The following is a 21,693-nucleotide window of genomic DNA, read 5'->3' on the forward strand; positions in this document are numbered from 1 at the left end:
ATTTAGAATTTGAGAAGTTTCTAATAAAAACTGGATTCCCAACTTCTCTCTTGAAGTGATGCCGGCACAATTGGGCTTGAATTCTAGCATGCTAACAACTAGGCTCTGAAGATTGTCTCTTACCCCATTGCCTTACTGCTTACTTCACCTGCTGGCCCCCTTGGGGTTTCAACTCTCTCATTTTACAGATGAGAAAACTGAGGCTCAGAGTGGTCAACAGCCTTGCCCAACAGCAGAGTTTCTCTGTGAAGGGAGCCATGTTGGTGCACATTGCCCGATTATCAGTGAACGTTGTGATTCCTTTTTCCACAAGATGAAGGCACATTTCATTATTTTACTGGCATATTTTCTCTCTAACCCAGCAGGTACACTGGAAATAATAATCCTGAAAACTTTTTAATGAAATACTTACTTCAAGTGATCAGAGAAACAATACAAATGGATTAATTTCAGCAAGAAGTCGCCAAGATTTGGCCAAACTCAAAGCAGAAAAGTTTACATGTAAAAATAATAAAGGAATATAACAACAGAATTGAAAATGGTATAACTAGAGTTTGCATGGTCCCCAAGCATTACTTTTTCAGGCTGATCCTTACACAAGTACAATTCTTCCACCCCTTCCCAATCTCATTCCTCTTCTTCTAAATTCAGAAACATGTGCAAAAGCCCTGCTCTGAATCTCTTCTCCAGGCTTCCCCACAACATACATTTCCTTTAGGATTTTGCTTTTTTGGATTTATTTGTCTTGGTTAAAGCTGGTAGAGCATCCCCACTGACTTGCATGAGTTTTATCTATCATGCCTAGTAGCATTTAAATACCTGGGCTGGGAATTCCTAATATATGCAAAGTGCATTTTTGTTAGAACCAGCTACATAAACAGATTACATGGATTACAACTGTGCTTTAGAATGTGAAACAGTGAATAACCTAAATGTAAACTGATAGGGAAATGGTTAAATTAACTTTGGCATATTGTGAAAAACTATGCAACAAGCAAAAAGAAAAACAGGAAGATCTTAAATACTGACATGGACTGGTCTACAGGCTGCAAAGGAATACAGCACAGTATCATTTATGTTAAAAAGCCAACAAAAGCATACATATGTGTTTGTTTGTGGGTTCATATGTGTGTGTGTAAATTCATGGACAGTGTTTGGAAAACAACGTGAAACATGAAAGTGGTGAAAGTGGATACCTCTTGGAAGACAGGGAAATGGGGAGAGGTATGGGGGTGTCAGAGAGGGCTTTAGTTTCACCTATAATGTCTGCAATGTCTTCATTTAATTTAAATAGGAAAAACTTGAATTATATGTGACCATAGGTTCTAAAATTCTTTTCATGTAACATATATAAATATTTATGTGACCGTTAATTTCCAATCATAATCTCAATGATAACATTTGTAAAAACATCTGCTCATCCTTGGAAATGAAATTTTCTATGCCACGTTATCACCCAAATCAACTTTTTAAAGTGTAAAAATAACAAGTATCTGAAAAGTTAAAGTTTACTTTCACAAGGTAAAATCAAGTGAGTCAACTCTAGGAGGCACAATCGTTTCGAGGACAATTTCTATTTAATGGCAGAGAATGAGAAATACGGGATGGATTTAAATAAACCCAGTTTCACTCACATTCCAAGTCAAAAATCAAATCAAAGTGTCAGATTGCTTAATTGATTCTAACCTGAGTTCGATTTCTAAGGTGCTTTTAATTTTTCAGTGATAGCATTTGCTTTTCCCAACAATAGCAAAGGAAAACTGGAGGGCAAGTTTTGCAAGGAAGAAACTGAGCCCCAGGGAGGTCAGGGTTTAGTGCGACGTCCCAGCTAGGAAGTGGCAGCTGGGACTCCCTGCTGGTGTCTCCTGCCAGCCCTCTGTGCGCTCGGCCAAGCTGCTTGATTTGATTCACCAGCGTGACACCGTGCATCTCCACATCCGGTGTTCTCACGTATCATCCCTGGCGATTACCTATGTGTCTATTTCTTAATTTACTGACCTCTGGAGGCCTGTCCCCGCCATCCCTGACTCCTAGGCACTGGACAAGCCCCCTCCTCGCCTCTTCCCCCAGCCCCGCGCATTCCACCTGTTCCAGGGCATCCCCGCTTGCTCCTTTCCGCACGCTGCCTGTCCCGGGACGTGCGTGAAGCCCGCAGCCCCGCCACTAGCGCGGCAGCCGCTCCACTACCGCGCCGCTGAGGGTGGGGCCAGCGTGTCCCCCGGACGCGGGGAGGGGGGGTGGAAGTGCGGGGGTGCGGGTCGCGCAGCCCCCACTCACCTTGCTGGCTGCGGGCGCCGCCGCCAGGAGCACCAGCAGGAGCTGCAGCAGGAACACCTGCGGCCTGGGGGCCGTCCGGGGGCTCATGGTGGGCGCGCGCTCAGAGCCTGGGCGAGTCCGGGAACCCGCAGGCTTTCAGGCCACCGCGTCTCCTGCGCAGCGCGGCTCTGGGAGCCCGGCTGGAAAGCTCGCCTCGCCACTAGGCCGGGGCGGGTTTTGTAGGGCTCGGTCTCACGGTTCGTCCCTCCCCACCCAGGCTTTTTGGTTGTGGCTCCAAGGGAGGGAAGACGTGGCTCAGGTCCCGCCCTCATACCCCCCTCCCTCCCAACTTACCGGGCAGTGTCCCTTCTACCCGGGCATCGTGCCCAGGAGGCGAGAAAGGGCTGGGCGTCTGAGGGGCAGGTGGTCGCGGATCCAGGGTAAGGGGTTAAGGAGGTGATGCTCCCAAGGTCCGGGGGCCCAGGCGGGGAAGTGGGGTGCGGGTCGGAGGTGGGGAGTTTGGGGGTGTGCGGTGGGGAGGTGGCTGAGCAGGGTGGAGGGAGTGGCCAGCGGCCCTGCCCAGATTAAGCGGGAGGCGAGCCGGGCGTCTGCACTCTGGAGGCCCCGCTTGCTCCCCGCGCCCGCGGCGGTCCGCGTTCCCCGCCTCCAGCCCGCCTCTAACTTGCGGCCGCCGGGCTTGGCTGCGAGAGCGCCGCGAAGAGGCAGCGGGGCGCGGGTGGATTGGGGCTGGAGGTGCGCGTGCCGTGGGCGGGCAAGGCGGCAGCTCCCGGCGCTGCGGGCGTCCCCACAGGTAAGGCGCCCATAGGTGGGGCAACCGCTGTCCCGGGGCCCGGCACCTGCCTGGGAGGGGCAGTGGAGGGAGCGTGGCATTCAAGGGGTGGTGGCGGGCCCGGCTGGGGAGTTGTGGCCCGGGGGTCACCAGAGGAGAGCGCGTCTGGCTCCTGGGCTCGTCTTCCTGGGCTTTAACTGGGTGCTGTGTGTTTTGATTAATTTGGAGGCTCGAGTTACCGGCCTGGCAGTCGAGGCACTCCAAAATGCCAAGAGAAAGAGGCAGCTGAGGAGAAAGAGAAAGCCCATCTTATTCTCCGCTGAGTTGAACTGCTTTTCAGGCCAAATCTTATCTGCGGAAATGCAGGGCAAAACAAGACTCAGCTCTGGTCAGGGTGCGCTCTTCCTGGGGGTGGCCTGCGATGCAAATATGCCAGGGCACCGTCCTCCAGCCGGCTCTCGCCGTTTCCTGTGGCACAGACCACACTGGTTCTGGTAAAGCAATTAGACTCCTTCTCAGAAGAATGTTGTGAAATGCATAAAATACAATTAAATCAGAATCAGTTTTACTGGAGTGCAATTATGGAAGGCCTCAAGTCGTGATAGAGTAACTAACACAGGTGCATCATCATTATTGCATTAAATAGCTTGATTTAACAGCAGGCTGATTAGGCAACAGTAATATCAAAGTAGTGATGACTGCAAATGGTATTTTGAGATAATAGCCCAAACTGAAATGTGACATGAAAATACCAGTAGGTGCAAACTATCAAGAACTGCCAATACTACTGTGCTCTGTTGCCTGTGCTCATAAGGGAAGGACATGTTGAACTTCTGTGACATGTTACTAAAAATAAAGATGCAACTTGTTTTCCTATATGAGTTTCTTATACAGATCACCTGAATTCCATCCTCAGGTTAAGAATCTTTGCTTTGGAACAGTGTTGCTGTTATTTGCTGCGGTTGGTTTCAGACACCAAGTATGATCATGCAGTTGGTCCCTGATTGTAGGGAACCACTTTCTTGCAGTTAAATTTGGGATCTATTTGTATCTTAGACCTTTGTAGCCATGCAGGTAGGCAAAACCCTAACAGTGAATGAAGACACTCCTCCCGTTCCTTTTATTTTGACTATAGCATGAATCTTACCATCTTCTTTCTGTCTTTTATGCCAGTGATTCTCAACTATCGTTGTGCATTAGAGTCTTCGGGAGGATCAAAAAATGTTGCTACCCAGAGCATTCCAAGCCAATTTTATCAGACTCTCTAGCTGTTTTAAAATTTCCTGTACATTCCCATGCACAATCAAGTATGAGAGCTCCTGTTTTCACGCACATGTGAAAATTTCACACACATGTTGAATTAGGATATATTCTTAGTAGAATAATAAAAAGCACATATATTAAACTCTTCATTACAACTTGGGAACACTGCGGGATTTATGACCATATCGCAGATGTTGCCGTGTGCTACGCAGTAGCTTCTTTCCATTGGTGGGGGGGGTTCTTCTGGAAACTTCTGCCACTGTTGTAGAATGAAACAGCAGGTGTTCTGTTGAAGTGACAGTGTCCAAGAGTTCTGAGAGTCACATGATTATCTTTCACAAACTGACAGTATTTCATTTTAAAAAGTACAAACAAAAAATCTCAATGCTAATGTTAAATGCTTCTTCTCTTTGCCAAATTCCAGAAGATTCCTCAATCTGAATTTTAATTGCCTCTTCCTGAAACCAAGTCATTTTGTTGGAGGACTAGACTTGGTTTTTATCAATTTTGGAACAGGAAGTAGCAGTCAACTGCACGTCATTTCTGATGCAGATACAGAGCCGGAAAGAAACTTGTGATGTAAATACAGCAAGAAAGAGGCAATGCTGGAGAGCTTGACCTCTGGAGTAGACTCTGGAGTTTTGAATCCTTTCCATACTTACCAGTGTGACCTAACCTCTCTGGGCTGGAGTCTTCCCTTCTATAAAATAGACATACTCACCGTACCCACCTCAGGGAGTTGTTGGAATCTAATAAGCTAGCAAAAACCCTTTGTGCAGGATCTTCACACAATAGTCACATAGTGAAATTTGATTCTTTTTTTGTACAAAGGAAAATAGGTGGCCCTGATGAGAAATGGTGGCACGTGGTAGAGATGCTTTTCTGAGCTCAGTACTAAAACGGCGGGAGGCAAGCATAGCCTATGAACTCCCTTGAGGTTAATACACTTCCAAGGCCTCTAGAACATTGCCTTGGCATCCCTTGGGACCAGCAGCATTGGCCTCCCTGGGAGCTTGTTGGAAATGTAGAGTCTCAGGTCTCTCTCTGGATCCACTGAATCAGATCCCACATTCACCAAGATCTCCAGGTGATTCGTATGCACCTGGTACTTAAAACTCTGAGAAGTTGCTTATCTAAGAGCCACATTTAACCACCCATTCCCCACCTGCCACCTTTAGAACAATGTTTGACAGGCTCACCTGTCAAACATAAACAGGTGGTGTTAATTAACTGGAAGGCTTGATTGTTAAACTGTCTTTGGGTCAAGAGAGTTGATTTTTCACAGTTGGTTCTTTAAATGTAAAACAGCAAGAGGAAAGGAGGATGGTTCTTTTCGTACTTTCAAAGGACACAGAGGTCTCTATTTTTTTACTTTGATGCCATGTAGGAGTTTTAACCAAAATGAGTGGTTATTGTCTTTGACAAGTCCTATGTAATTTGTTATCACAGTATCATGTCCATTTTCTACACAATGTTTAAATAGTTGTGTCTGCTTCACTACATTTCAATGTAAGCCCCATTAGGGCAGGGGCCATTTTTGTGTTCTTTACTGATGTTGAAAGAATGAATGAAGCTGCTACTGTTTCCTCAATGAATTAATGAATGCACAAATGAAGTTGAATGACTTGTCAAATTCACCCAGCATTCACACTTAGTCTGTTTTCTTCCTAAGTTCATGATCTACCTACCTCTAGCCTTCATTGTAGAGGGATGTGCCTCTGCTTTTAATGAGATACAAGATACACCTCTTATGCTGCCCATAGCTGCTTCATTAATCTTGTTTTACTTCATCTCCCCTCTTAGCCATCCTTTTTCTTTCAAGAACTTTCTCTTCTCCACACCTCTGAAACAATTAGACTCTTGGGTGCTTTTAGAATCTGAGTGATTACCAACTCATGTCATTTCTTGCCATTGCATCTCTGGACTCCTCTGCTTCTCTAAGTTCATGGCTCCTGCCTTGCACTATCATCTGTGGATTATGGTAGCTATCTAGCTAGTTTTCTGTCCTGCAGGTTTTCTACTCTGAAACTCATCTTCTATGTAATTATCAGAGTTACCAATTAAAATTGCACATTATGCTAGCAAGGACAGGTGACTTTAGAGGCAGTTACAAACAATCCCCCCAGTCCAGAGGCTTATCATTATGGAAGTTTTCTCATCATTTCTACTACATATTCATCACAGGACACGGGGAGGTGGGAATGGGGTGGGGATCCTCTGTTTATTGTAGCCACTCAGGGACCTCCTGGAAATGCCCTCTCAACATCTTCTCTAATCACCTCAGAAGGGGAAGAGAATGTGCTAAACTAAAACTACCCTTCAGCCTTCCTCCTAGATGTGACACAGGCTACTTCTACTCACATTTCACTGGCTAAGTGGATCATATGATCATGCTTTATTCTGTAAGGGGCAGGGAAATGAAATCTACCACATGCCTGGAAAGAGTGGGAAACAGGTGGCAAATATCAGTAATACTCATCACACACATCGTGCCACTTGTTTGTTTAAAAGCTTCCAGAAGTTCCCCTTTAACTTCACAACTGATTTCACATTTCTTGGAATAGAATAGTGTGGTCTCAAGTCAACTTTTTTGTTTTATCTCTTGTGTCATCCCAAGCTTTTTATGATTTCTCTGGTTCACTATACAGACTTCCTCACCTCGCACCTTCATATTTACTATTGCCTCTGCTCACAGGGACCTCCTCCTTGGTCTGTCTTCTACAACTACCTGTGCTTTAAGATCTAGGTCAAGGATTAAAGAGCATGGTCCCTGTGAACACCTTTGTCCAGAACTTTATTATATAGCACAGAAATAATGTGTGGTGAATTATTGTTCTATATTACAAAGCCTTTGAGGGAAGGTTCAGAGATTATTTAAGTGTATTCTGTTCTCATACTGCTATGAAGAATCACCTGAGACTGGGTAATTTATAAAGAAAAAAGGCTTAATTGACTCACAGTTCTGCATGGCTGGGGAGGCCTCAGGAAACTTACAATCATGGTGGAAGGCACCTCTTCACAGGGCAGCAGGAGAGAGAATGAGTGCTGAGCGAAGGGGGAAGCCCCTTATAAAACCATCATATCTCATGAGAACTCATTCAGTATCATGAGAACAGCATGTGGGAAACCACCCCCATGATTCAATTACCTCCCACTGGGTCCCTCCCATGACACATGGGGATTATGGGGTTACAATTCAAGATGAGATTTAGGTGGGGACACAAAGTCAAAGCATATTATTAGGGAATTTAAAAAGCACATTTCTTGAGGTATAATCTATGTTCCATAAATTGCATGGAATTGAAAAAGTCTTGCCGATGCATCCACCCTGTGAAACCACTACCGCCCATCAAGCTGCAGTATTTTTCTATCACTCCCAGAAGTTTCTCTGCCGCTTTGCTATCCATCCCTCTTTCCACACCCCATCCTCAGACCACTACTGATCTGCTTTCTGTCACTGTAGACTTCATTTTAGTTGGCATTTTCTAGAATTTTGTGTTGATGGAATTACACCGTGTGTACTGTCTTATATCTGGCTTCTCTAACTCTGCATAGCAATATTCAGATTCATCCATCTTGTGTGGATTAGGAGTTTGTTATTTTCTATTGCTGAGTAGTATTCCATTGTGTGGAGATCACACTTTGAAAAAAAATCCATTTACCTATTTTTGGGCATTTGGATTGTTTCTAGTTTGGGGCTACTACAAATCAAGCTACTATGAATATTTTTCTACAAGTCTTTTTGTGGGCATGCATTTTCATTTCTCTCAAGTAAATACCTAGGAATGAAATGGTTGGGTCATATGGTAGATGTACATTTAATTATAAAAGAAATAGTTTTCCAAAGTGGTTTTATTCTACCTTCTCAATGCAAGGTAGAATACAATGCATAGGAGTTCCAGTTGCTACATATATTTATTTTGCTGTTAATTTTTTAATTTTAGTCATCCTAATGTTTATACAGATGTATCCCAGAGTGGTTTGCATTTCTTCAATAACTAATGATGTTGAATATCTTTTAATGTACTTATTGAACATTCATGTAGCTTCTTTTGTGAAGTGCCTATTCAAATCTTTTTTCCACTTAAAATTTGGCTTTTTATCTTCTTATTGTTGAATCGTAAGAGTTATTTATATATTGTGGATACAAGATCAATGTTAGATAGAAGTATTGTGAGTATTTTCTCCCATTCTGAGAATTGTCTTTTCATTTTCTTATTTTTAAGAAGCAAAAGTTTTTGTTTTGATGGAATATAATTTATAATTTTTTTCTTTTGTGATTTGTGCTTTTCTTGTTACCTGAGAACTCTATACCTATGCCAAAATTGCAGAAATTTTCTCCTATGTTTTCTTCTTGTGTAGTATTGTTACTTTTACCTCAATGATCTCTTTTAAGTTAATTTCTGGGTATGGTATGAGATAAGGATTCATTAAATTTTTTTCCGTGTGAATATCCAGTTGTTGTGGCACCAGTTGTTGAAAAGACTTTTTCCCCCACTAAATTGCCATGGCACCTTTGTGAAAAATCAATTGATCATCATGTTTGAGTCTTTTTGTTCCATTTATCTACATGTCTATTCATTTACCATCATTCTTATGACTGTAGTTTTTTAGCAAGACTAGTGTAAGTCCTTCAACTTTGTTGCTTTTTATAAAAATTGCTTAGGCTATTCTAGGTTATTTGCATTTACATATATATGGATTTTATTTGTTAATATTATGTTAAGGAGAGTCATGTTTATATTCACAAGATATACTGATCTGTAGTTTTCCTGTAATGTCTTTGTCAGTTTTGGTATCTGAATAATGCTAGCCTCATAAAATAAGTTGGCCAGCATTCTCTTTTTTTCTATATTCAGAAAGAGTATATAAAAAAGCTGGTATTATTTCTTCATTAAATGTTTGGTAGAATTCACTAGTAAAGCCAACTAGCCCTGAAGTTTTCTTTGGGGAAGGTTTTTACTTACAAAATTCATTAATTATAAATTTAATTGCTATAGGGCCATTTAAATTTTCTATTGTTTCTTGTGTCAGTTTTGATAATTGATGTCTTTCACAAAATTATTTATTTCCTCTACATTGTTAAATTTATTGACATATAATTATAAGAAGATTCTCTAATTATCTTTTTAATCCCCTTTCTCATTTGATACTGTCATATTGTCATTTTTAATATTCCTAAGTTTTCAGGTTTATCAATTGTATACAGAACCAACTACTAACGCTGGGTTTCGTTGACTTTCCTCTACTGTTTGAATGCTTTCTCCTTTGTTAATTTCCTCTTTAATATTTATTATTTTCTTCATTTTGCTTCAGGTTTAATTTGTTCTTTTCCTAGTTTTCTAAGATAGAAGCTTAGGTAATTGATTTTTGATTTTTTTCTTTTCTAATAGGAACTTTTCTACCTAGAAGATCCTTTTCTGCACTGGGTTAGTTGCATCCTGTAAATTTTGATATGTTGTGTTTTTATTATCATTCAGCTCAAAACATTTTCTGATTTCTTCCTTGACTCATGGGTTATTTGGAAGTGTGCTGTTTAATTTCCAAATATTTGGGACTTTCCTAGATGGCTTACCATTGAATTCTAGTGTGATTCTCTGCAAGATTTCAGTCTTTTGAAATGTGTTGAAACTTGTTTTATGATCCAGCATATGATCTATCTTGGTGGATATGCCATGTCCACTTGAAAAGAATATATACTATGATTGCTTGGTATAGTGTCCTAGTATGTATTAAATTAAGTAAAGATGGTTGATAAGTGTTGTTCAGATCTTCTGTGTCTTAACTGGTATTATACTTTGTTCTATCAATAACCAAGAGAAGATTATTAGTTCCCAACTATATTTTAGGATTTGTCTATTTTTTCCTTCAATTTTGCAGTTTTTCCTTCATCTAATTTGAAGTTCTGTTGTTAAGCACATATATTAATATTTATAGCTTCCTGCAATGTTAATTTTTAAATCATTATCAAGGGTCACTGCCTATCCTGAAGTCTTTTTTATGTGCTGTTAATATACCCATTATAGGTTTCCTATGCTGACTGTTTGTGTGGTATATCTTTTTCCAGTCTTTTATTCTCAGAGTGAATTTATGCTGACTGTGATTCCACCTAGAATTGTACTTCTGTGTATCTCCTTCTAACTAACTGAAAAATTTATCCCTTGTAATTTTTCTGTCCTGATGTTTAAAAGGTACTTTATAAGGTACTGTCATAGCTTATTCGTTTTTTTTTTTTTTTCCATTTCCCCAGATCTTCCTTCCTTCCTAAATCAAGTCTTGTCTGCTTCCTGGTGTCTGCCTGGCTTGCCCTGGTTTTCACCTTTTTTCTTTTTTTTTTAGACGGGGTTTCACTCTGTCACCTAGGTTGGCTGCAGTGGTGTGATCTCCACTCACAGCAACCTCTGCCTCCTGGGCTCAAGTGATTCTCCCACCTCAGCCTCCCATGTAGCTGAGACTACAGGCATGTGCAACCCAGCTGGCTAATTTTTTTTTTTTTTTGTAGAGATGTGGTTTCACCATGTTGCCCAGGCTGGTCTCAAACTCCTGGGCTCAAGTAATCCATCCACCTTGGCATCCCAAAGTGCTGGGATTGCAGGTGTGAGCCGGCACGCCTGGCCAGGTTTTTATGTTTATTGCTTTTTCCCAATATATTGTGAGCTCTTTTTTTTTCTCCATGGCAGATTAGAAAGGAAGGAAAGAAGCATTTATTGAGCTGCTCCTACATGCCAGGCATCGCTGTAGGCACCAAGTCCTACTCATTTAAGTCTGTTAGGTATTAATTTACACACTGAGAAATCAAGTGTTTGCAGGGGCTACAAACTTGCTAAGGATTACATGGCGAAGTGTAATTTTTAGTTGAATAATTAATTAATTACTTATATGATGGGAGCATCAAGATCTGAACACAAATCTTCTTAACTTCAAAGCTCTACTTTTATTCACTAACCATGAGCACAGAGATAGCAATGGAGGGAGGCAGACGGTTTCCATGGAGGGGAAGTGGCAGCAGAGGTGAGAAGTCATCGAAGGCAAATGCTAGCTTCACATTGTAGTTGGGAGTGGGCCCTGCCCAGTGGAATTGTTGAGTATCACCGCTGGAGTTCACCCCCAAGGCAATTCTGGGAGGTCTGAAAGGTCCAGAGAATTCAGATAGAGTCTCCAGCCCTACTTAGGGGGAAAACCATAAAGCAAGACAAATGCGGGGGATTAGTGGTTTTGGCAAGAGACTTGACAATACTCTGAATCAAGATGTCATTCTTGGAGGCAAAGGGCTCCTCTGATTTGGAAAGTCAGTTGTATATTTTTGGAATGTGTATCACCTTTGCGTGGTTCCGAGAAGTGACAATATTATGGTTGCTGTCAAATTTTCTGTTGATATTGGGAGGAGACCTCAAGGGGAAAATGATAATAAAAGCCTATATTGCCAGATGGTGGGTGAACTGAGATATGGTCCAATTGCACTAGCAAACTCAACTCCAATGTCAACTGAGGACTCTGCAGCAGTCTCAAACAGTTCAGCTGAATCTGGAGGGAAGGAAAGGTGGGGATGGGCTTGGCCATAGTCCAGCACATTCTGATCAAGTTGGAACTCCGAGTCGTTCTTAAGAATTTAGTTGAGTAATTGTCCAGTTTTCCTTGCTGCTTCTCAGAGAACATGAAGCTCCATCCACATTCCAGTGGTCCATGGGCCACACAGACTCATGACCCACTTTGAAAACCTTGGGATGTGGGATGAAAGTGACTGTTTTTGCTAAAGAGCTCAAACCAACCTAAATTCTTTGAAAGTCTGAAGGTAGGGTCAACCCCAAAAAGTGGGATTTTAGAAAGAGCAAAACCAAGTAACCACCTTGTATGTTGGGAAATGGTTAGGTTGACTCTGAACAGAAAAAAATGTAGCCCTCTAAAGGAGATGTCCAGGTGGATGGAGGTGAATAGGACATGTCATTCTTTTTCTGGGAACACTTTTATGACCTCTGAGATCCTCTGCCTATTTCTCTACAAAAGCTGAATATTTGAGAATTCTATTTTAGAAAGAGAAATGTATATAGAAACAGGTGTTCAAGCAATCACAAAAATTATTTTGGAAAGAGAGAATTCAGATGGCTCAGTGTCAAAAGCCCAAAAAGGGAAGCATGTGCAGTCATCGAGTTAGTAGTAAATTATTTTACTGAACCAATAAAAAATTATCATTAAACAGAAATCAAAGATTTAATGTTACTTTGGAAGAGGAGAAAACATTTTTATGCTTCTGTTACCTTTCTGTGACTGGAAGCATCCAATACTCAGTGTTCTGTTTATCTGGTCCCCTAATCTTGGACATTTCTCCTCCCCCATTTGATGAGAACCCCAGCAGGGTGTATTTGTTTTCAAGATTGGGTTGCTGAGAAAATAAACTCCCTGTGGTAGAGATAATGATTTGGAAGATCTCAGATCTTGTTCCCAAACCTGTCATTTGGAAAGCATTGGGCAGAGACTCATAAGAAGTCCCAGGGGAATTGGAGTCCAGGAATTTTCATAAAGGAGTGAAGCGGGGAGAAAAATGTCTCATGGAGTTAGAGGAGGATAACAAAGTGGTATTTGCTGAATGTACATGCTGGAAATTACTGCTGCTGGGAAAGAGGCTGTGAATCTTACTTGGGTTGGTGAGCAAGGCGGACGTCAAAGGCCCAGGGTGCGTATGTTCCATTTCCCTCTTGGAAGAGAGGAGGAGGAGGAGGAAGTGAGCTGCTTCTTGTGGTGGTAGAGTTTTGGACCCAGCTGTGAAGGGTGGGGCTGTGCTTTCTGTCCAACTGGGCTGGAGAGGTCAGTTTGCTCAAGTAAATTGACCATAAGACTTTATGTCAGGAATGGGGCAGCTCTCAGGAGTAAGCTGATCATTTATCCTTTCATGAAACCATCTGTCCTTCTCTTTTTGCATTTTCCTCTTTTGAAACAGGTTTTCATGCTTACTCAGTGTGTTCGTTTTCTCTATATTCAGTTTTGCCCTTCACTTTGGCCTGCCTCAGCCATCTAATGTCCAATTCTACCTCAGGGTGTCTCCTGATGCATTTTTCTTTCTTCGTCTCTCTCTTTCTCTCCTCTCTCGGATTCCTAATTTCAACTCTCCTAGAGGAGTGATCCACATTCTGTCTGTACCATCCTCATCCCAGAGTCAGTTCTCTGTCACTCAGCCAAGTTCTGGGTTGGGCTGCTTTGGGTCAGTGGCTTATCTCGAGCCTTTCCGTGTGGCTGGGGAGACAAAATCAGGTGATAGAAAACCTGGCCATGCCTCCACATAGCTGAGCTGAAGGTGGGGCTCTGACACAACTGTAGAGAATGCTCCCTTCTCGAGAATAACAGTTAGCAAAATAAAGCATACCCTTTAAAAGGCACAGCACCTCTGCAGAAGTTTCCTGTAGAGGGAATCTTCTAAAACTGTTGTCTGCAATGTTAGTGCTATAACACTTTGGCTTGTTGCTGTTATGATATGGTTTGGCTGTGTCTCCACCCAAACCTCATTTTGAATTGTAGCTCCCATAATTCCCAAGTCTCCTGAGAGGGACCCAGTGGGAGATAATTGAATCAATGGGGTGATTTGCGCCATACTGTTCTTGTGGTGGTGAATAAGTCTCATGAGATCTGGTGATTTTATAAGGGATTTTCCCTTTCGCTTGGCTCTCATTCTCTCTTGCCTGCCACCATGTAAGATATAACTTTGCTCCTCATTCACCTTCCCTCATGATGGTGAGGCCTCCCTAGCCATATGGAACTGTGAATCAATTAACCCCTTTCCTTTACAAATTACCCAGTCTCAGGTGTGTATTTATTAGCAGTGTGAGAACAGACTAAATACAAGTTATATTTTTTTTGTGATAGTGATAGACTCGAACAGAAACACACTGCTTCATCTATTCCCACATGATGACAACTATTCATTTGTGAGAAGGTAGATGAGTGGAATGCTCTTCTGAGTGATGGGGTATTTTTGTTTGGTGCAGTCAAAAGCTCTGTTGAAACAAAATATTTTGTGCTCTTAACACAGGTGGTTGCAACAAAGAAAACCCTCTTAGATTGTTGTGGACAACATGTGGCTGCACTTAGCCAACTGCAGAGCGCCAGGCACACTGCTGTTTACAGCGTCAGGCCAACAGCAAGATGGAGGCTCTGCTCAGCTGTGATCTAGCAGTTGCATCTTAGGCAGGAGAACAGTCATAAAAGTCTCTGCAACTCTTTTGTGGCTTGTTTTAAGGCCTGCTTCTGTGAAACAGTGAAAAGGGCAGTTTTTAACCTTTAGCAGCTCATTCAAGACAGAGATCTTCAAACTGAAGTACATGGACCCTTGGGAGACAAAACGATTCTCAGGAGTTATGCAAGCAACTTGGAAAATTCACTAAAGGATTCCATTTCCAGATTCTCAATTGTCATGTATATCCTTTCGTAGAATTGCTCTATCCAAAATTGGGTGTTTCTTCCAAGTTTTCACTTCCTCTTTCACAATTGCCCTGCTTCTCAAAAGAAAGGCAACCCCTCAACCATCCATTTTTCCCAAATATTACCACCCTGCTTTGTCTCAGGGTGTAAGAACTGTCTAGGGGCTGAATGAGGGCCAGTGCATTGGCCAGTGTCAAGAACAGGAACCTACCAGCTCCACAACTCCTGGCTCAGGGTGTTTCCAACTTTTTGCTTTCATCATAATGGAGGGAGGACTTGTCAGCCTGGAAATCATTCAAATTAATTCTAGATGATAAATTAGTATCTTGCTCTTGGTATATATGTTAGTTCATTCAGGCTGCTGCAACGAAATACCTAAGACTGGGTGATTTATGAACAACAGAGGTTTCTTGCTCACAGTGTTGGAGGCTGGGAAGTGCAATGCCAAGGCACCAGCAGATTCAGTGTCTGGTGCAGGCTGCTTTCTGCTTTACAGATGGTGCCTTCTTGCTGCATCCTCACATGGTGGAAGGAAGGGGCAAACAAGCTCTCTCAGGTCTCTTTTGTAAGGGCACTCACCTCATTCTGGAGGGCTCAATCCTCATGACCTAATTGCGTCCCAGATGCCTCACCTCTTAATACCAACACATTGGGGGTTAAGTTGCAACATACGAATTGGGGGTGCAGGACACAAACATTCAGACCATGGCAGTTTACTACTCAAGAGAGGTTAAAAGTATTGAGTGACATTTGTGTAGCACATTTTTTTCATTCACAACTTCTTGTTTATGTTAAATAAATTTTATTAGTACCTACAGTTTTGGAAACTAAAATGGAAATAGGATTGTTGCTGCACCTGTCTCGTTTCACTAGAAAGGATCATTGATCTTGAACTAAATAAGCTAATAAGAAATTTAAAAGCCCAATTCATTCACTAACAACTATATTTCCCAAAAAATTTTACTTTTGATATTTGATAATTATCAAGATTAAAATTTATGTTTTTGATGAATTATATACTAATAATTATAATGAAAGCCAATTTTGGAAAAAATTTTAAGAATTAGAGTATTTTGTTGCAGAGAAATATAATAGGGTGATCAATATATTATTTTCAAGTATGGAAATACATTGCATTAGGATATATGTGGGGGAATGGAATAGAAATACGAATTTTAAAAATAGCATTGTAAAATTCCTGTTAAAGAGTTTGTGTGCATATATTTTAAGCTGATGCTTGTAAAAATCAGACTGCTGTGACATTATGATTTATTGGATGCACCTAAATTAATGCTGTAGTAGTTTTATTTTAAAGGTCATCATTTATAATACTCCAGAAATTATATTCTTTGTAGCTATTAAAAGAGAAGATGAAAGTTTTAAGATGTTAAAAAAAAGGAGGGGCCAGGCGCGGTGGCTCACGCCTGTAATCCCAGCACTTTGGGAGGCCGAGGCGGGCGGATCACAAGGTCAGGAGATCGAGACCATCCTGGCTAACACGGTGAAACCCCGTCTCTACTAAAAAAATACAAAAAATTAGCCGGGCGTGGTGGCGGGCGCCTGTAGTCCCAGCTACTCGGGAGGCTGAGGCAGGAAAATGGCATGAACCCAGGAGGCGGAGCTTGCAGTGAGCCGAGATAGCGCCACTGCATTCTGGCCTGGGCAAAAGAGTGAGATTCTGTCTCAAAAAAAAAAAAAAAAAAAGGAGAGCTGATATGGTTTGGCTCTGTGTCCCCACCCAAATCTCACCTTGAATTGTAATAATCTCCATATGTTAAGGGTGGGACCAGGTGGAGATAATTGAATCATGGCGGTGGTTTCCCCTATGCTGTTCTCCTGACAGTGAGTGAGTTCTCAGATTTGATGGTTATATAAGGGGCTTCCCCCTTTGCTCAGTACTCCTTCTGTCTCCTGCTGCCCTGTGAAGTGGTGCCTTCTGCTATGATTGTAAATTTCCTGAGGCCTCCCCAACCATGCAGAAATGCGAATCAATTAATCTCCTCTTTTCTTTATAAATTACCCAGTCTCAGGTATTTCTTCATAGCAGCATGAGAATGGACTAATACAAAAGTGTATAGTTTAAAAATTTATATTATAAGATAATTCTTATAATAAGAGAATTCTTAGTAGAAGAGCAGAGAAGTCCAAAGGTAGCTAAGCTGGAGTGTCACTAGGGAGAAGGGACACATACTGGAGTCAACAAACTGGTTCTGCCACTTACTAGCCTTGTGGCTTTGCACAATTACATTGATTCACTTTTTTTCCTGCACAATGAAAATATTAATTTCCTTACTAAATCATGGTGAGAATTAAGTGACTTGATAGCCTACATGTGATCAAAGTGTCAGTTTCTCTCCACTTTTCCCAAGGCCAGTTATCCCTCTCTCATTCTTCCTTATTCCACGCCCTCACTTATATTCAAAGTTAGTCTCCTTTCTTATCCCCTATTAAATATACTTGATTTACATTCAAAAGGTCCCAAAGTATCTTCTATATGTTCATTTACCCAACCAATATATATTGAGAACTTAATACATTCCAGGCACTATGATGGCACTGGGGATACATCTGTGAATAAAAAAAGACAAAATCACTACTGTCATAGAGATTATATGGTAACCAAGGGCATGGGATGAGAATGCATTGGCTACTCCCAGTGTCCTTTCCTTGTTTTGGCTAGTGAGAAACGAGTTATGGTTCTGCAAATTGGCCCATCCATCCGTCTGTCTGTCTATCCATCCATCCATCCATCCATCTATCCATCCATGCAATTAAAATGTACTGAGAAACTCCCAGGTGTTAGGACCATAATCAGCCTTCCTTCTCTGGAACGTGACCACAACAACACTCTATTTTAATAAAATTTTCCTCTGTACCTTTACCACAATACATGTGAATTTTATTTGTATCATATATGTGGGATTAAAATGTAAATACCTCTGGTTTTTCTTTAATTTTTGACTGTGTTTCCTATTTGTTAAAAAATATCAAATGCAATTTAAGTATTCAAACAGTTTGCGTTTTCCTTCCAAAACAAGAATTTGTTTTTATTGATATGTGCTTTAGACAAGCTTGTCCTACCTGCCTTATTTTGTTGTTGTTCTGTTTTGTTTTAGGCTTTTAGCAGCCTGAAACCATGATTTTTAGTTTCTGTCTCTAGTGATAAGCAGAAAAGAGAGATGAGGAAGGGGCTTTACTGGCCCAACCAAAAACAGAAACTAGGAAACTATGACTGAATTCTCTCTCTTGGGCACCCCTGAGTTTATAACTAAAACAAATTTAAAATTATGGATTTAGGGATAGGAAAAGATCTGGGTGTTCAAAGTGATTCGGTTTCTGCTTGATATTGAAACTTTATTGTAGAATGTTGTTCTACGACTTACTTAGGAAACAAGTCTTCCATACATACGGCATTGAATTAATTTACTCAGATTTTACCTAGAAATTTAAAAATAGTTGGTAATGCCCAGGTGCGGTGGCTCATGCCTGTAATCTCAGCACTTTGGAAGGCTGAGGCAGGCTGATCACCTGAGGTCAGGAGTTCAAGACCAGCCTGGCCAACATGGCTTAACCCTGTCTCTACTAAAAATAAAAAATAAATAAATAAATAAAAAATTAGCTGGGTGTGGTGGCACACCAGCTACTCAGGAGGCTGAGGTAGAAGAATCGCTTGAACCCAGGAGGCAGAGGCAGCAGTGAGCCAAGATCGCGCCATTGCACTCCAGCCTGGGCAATACCCCATCTCAAAAAAAAAAAAAAAAAAAAGTTGATAACGTTGAACATTCCTGGTTTCCTTCTGTCTACCTAATTCTCATAGAGACAGGTCTTTTAAAGAAGCTGAAGTTTTTTAAATGATACATTTCAATTATTTGAGCCAAATACATCTTTTATCAAAGTAAAGAGTTCTTTGAGTCAAGTTTTAAAATATTTTTTCTTTATCTATTTATGTATCTTTTATCAAAGTAAAGAGTTCTTTGAGTCAAGTTTTAAAATATTTTTTCTATTTTATATTGATAAAATTAAATTTTATCTCAATAAAAATATAATTCACAAGATAAAATTCAGCATTTTAACTCTTTAAAAGTTTACAATTCAGAGGTTTTTAGTATATTCATAATGTTGTGCAGCCATAACCACTGCAATTATATCATCCCAGAAAGAAACTCTGTACCTCCCAATTCTTTCCTCTACCAAACCCTGACAACTATCAATCAATTGCCTATCTATCTGTATGGATTTCCTACTCTGGACTTCTTATATACATAGAATCATAAAATATGTGGCTTCTTTCACTTGGCACAATGTTGTCAAGATTCATTCATGCTGTAGCACATATCAGCACTTCATTCCTTTTCATGGCTGAATAATATTCCATTGTATGGATATACCATATTTTCCTTATTCATTCACCCACTGATGGACATGTGGGTTGTGTTCACCTTCTGGCTGTTATGAATATGCTTCCATGAATATTCATGTGCAAGTTTATATGTGAACATGTGTTTTCAATTATTTTGGGCATATACCAGGAGTAGAATTGCTAGATCATATAGTAACTCTATGTTTAACTTTTTGAGGAACTGCCAAAATATTTTTCACAGAGGTTGTATCATTTTACATAAAAATACTTTTATATGTATTTGCTGTATGTGTACAAATATACAAAAATGTATATTTGTATACTAGAAGTTTCCTTTTCTAGTTTCATAAAGTAAAAGAAGGATTTGAGTGAATTTTAACTTGGATGTTCAAGGGAAAAAATTAAACAGAAGAAAATTCCACATAGCAGGCTGGGCGCGGTGGCTCATGCTTGTAATCCCAGCACTTTGGGAGGCCGAGGCGGGCGGATCATGAGGTCAGGAGATCAAGACCACGGTGAAACCCCGTCTCTACTAAAAATACAAAAAAATTAGCCGGGCGTGGTGGCGGGCGCCTGTAGTCCCAGCTACTCGGAGGGCTGAGGCGGGAGAATGGCGTGAACCCGGGAGGCGGAGCTTGCAGTGAGCCGAGATTGCGCCACTGCACTCCAGCCTGGGCGACAGAGCGAGACTCCGTCTCAAAAAAAAAAAAAAAAATTCCACATAGCAAAATGAAGCAATTATTTATACATATATAAAAATATATTTTATATTTAAAAATATATATTTTAAAAATATATATACACATAATTTTTCCATTTATCAAAAATATATTCATGATATAGAAAGGGTTTGAAGATTTTTTATTTCTGAAGATAAAAGCTGATATTTATTCGGTTTCACCATCATTAAGGAAAGATTGTTGAAGTTACCCTTTAGAAAATATTTCCATAACTATAAAAAATGAAAGTAATTATTTTCAACATTATAATGCATGCTGTGTTTTAAGTGATATATTTATATCTAACAGGAACAGACTTTGACCCAGAACACAGAACCTCACTTGTCAACAAGAACCTTCTGGAAGAGAAGACTGGCAGAATATTTTTTAAGTACTAAGACTTGCCTGTGATGTGGTCTCTGCACATAGAACTAATGAGGTGCTCCTTCAGATTGACCAAGTCCTTGGCCACAGGTCCCTGGTGAGTGTCCTCAGTGTGATTGCCTGCTTTTATTTAGTAATTTCTACTCAATGTTTGTTGTATGGATGTAAATCATCTGAATGCTTAATATGTCAAAAAGCCAAATCATTCCAGAAAGCTAAGGGTATGTCTGCCATTTCATGACTCATTTTTATTATTGAACACCAACCCTCTCAATTTTCCCTGAAATGCACCCACATAATCACCAAATGGGAAGTCGCACAAGGAAAGGCCCCAGATTCTTGCTCTCTTACTCACTAGGTTTCAATAGCAAAAGACTTATATGCCCGAAGTTTCAGGGTCCCTATAACTAGTAGAGTTAGGACAGACGACTTCACAAGTACAGATTAATAACACCCCCAGCCCCCCACAGATGTCCACATCTTAGTCCCTGGAATCTGTGAATATGTTATGTTACATGGCAAGGTGGCAAGGGGTAATTAAAGCTACAGATATAATTATGGTTGCTAATCAGCTGACATTGAGATGGAGGAGTTGACCTAAGCCTGATTATCTGGATGGGCCCAATATAATAACAAGGATCCTTGGAAGTGAGGGAGAGAAGCAAGAGAGCAATCAGAGAAGGAGCTTTGACTACAAAAGCAGAGACCAGTGGTATGCAGCAAGAGAGATGCAACTGGCCATTGCTGGCTTTGAAGGTTGAAGGGGACCAGGAGCCAAGGAATGTGGGCACCCTCTAGAATCTGGAGAAAGCAAGGAATCAGATTCTCCCCGGGGACCTCCAGAAGGAATACAGCTCTGCCAACACCTTGGGTCTTGGCAGTCAGACCCATTTCAGACTTCTGACCTCCAGAACTGTAAGATAATATATACGCATTGTTTTAAGCCTCTGAGTGTGTGGTAACGTGTGACAGCAGCAACAGGAAAACAGGAAACCAATATGAGATTGTTCGGCGAGACTCAAAAAGACATTGGGAGTTAACACAGGGAAATGGTAAATAGTGAAAAAATACAAAAAGTTCTGAGGATGATGAACAAGAAATGATGGGGAGTGAAAGAAGCGAAGGTGGTGGGAAGGAATATGGTCCAGTCTTAACTGATTTGGAGTGGACGTAGAAGAAATGGAAAGGAATCTTAATTGTGGATTTTTTTTTTTAAAGTAAAAAAAAGGAATGATCTTATTTTTTATTTATTTATTTATTTTTATTATACTTTAGGTTTTAGGGTACATGTGCATAATGTGCAGGTTTGTTACATATGTATCCATGTGCCATGTTGATTTCCTGCACCCATTAACTCGTCATTTAGCATTAGGTATATCTCCTAATGCTGTCCCTCCCCGCTCCCCCAACCCCACAACAGTCCCCGGAGTGTGATGTTCCCCTTCCTGTGTCCATGAGTTCTCATTGTTCAATTCCCACCTATGAGTGAGAACATGCGGTGTTTGGTTTTT

General features: G+C 40.9%; 1 protein-coding gene across 1 annotated transcript in view; it reads left to right on the forward strand.

The window, feature by feature from the left end:
• The first annotated feature begins 2,628 nt into the window (after positions 1-2,628).
• COL4A4 (collagen type IV alpha 4 chain) overlaps positions 2,629-21,693 on the forward strand; it is a 171,457-nt gene continuing 152,392 nt past the window's right edge. Inside the window, exons 1-2 of the mRNA XM_058437866.1 lie at positions 2,629-2,696; positions 20,108-20,279. Of these exons, the coding sequence (XP_058293849.1) occupies positions 20,209-20,279 (71 nt within the window). The 5' untranslated portion in view covers positions 2,629-2,696; positions 20,108-20,208. The remainder of the gene's footprint in view (positions 2,697-20,107; positions 20,280-21,693) is intronic.

Source organism: Hylobates moloch, unplaced genomic scaffold (assembly GCF_009828535.3).
Source record: "Hylobates moloch isolate HMO894 unplaced genomic scaffold, HMol_V3 SCAFFOLD_1, whole genome shotgun sequence".
NCBI lineage: Eukaryota > Metazoa > Chordata > Mammalia > Primates > Hylobatidae > Hylobates > Hylobates moloch.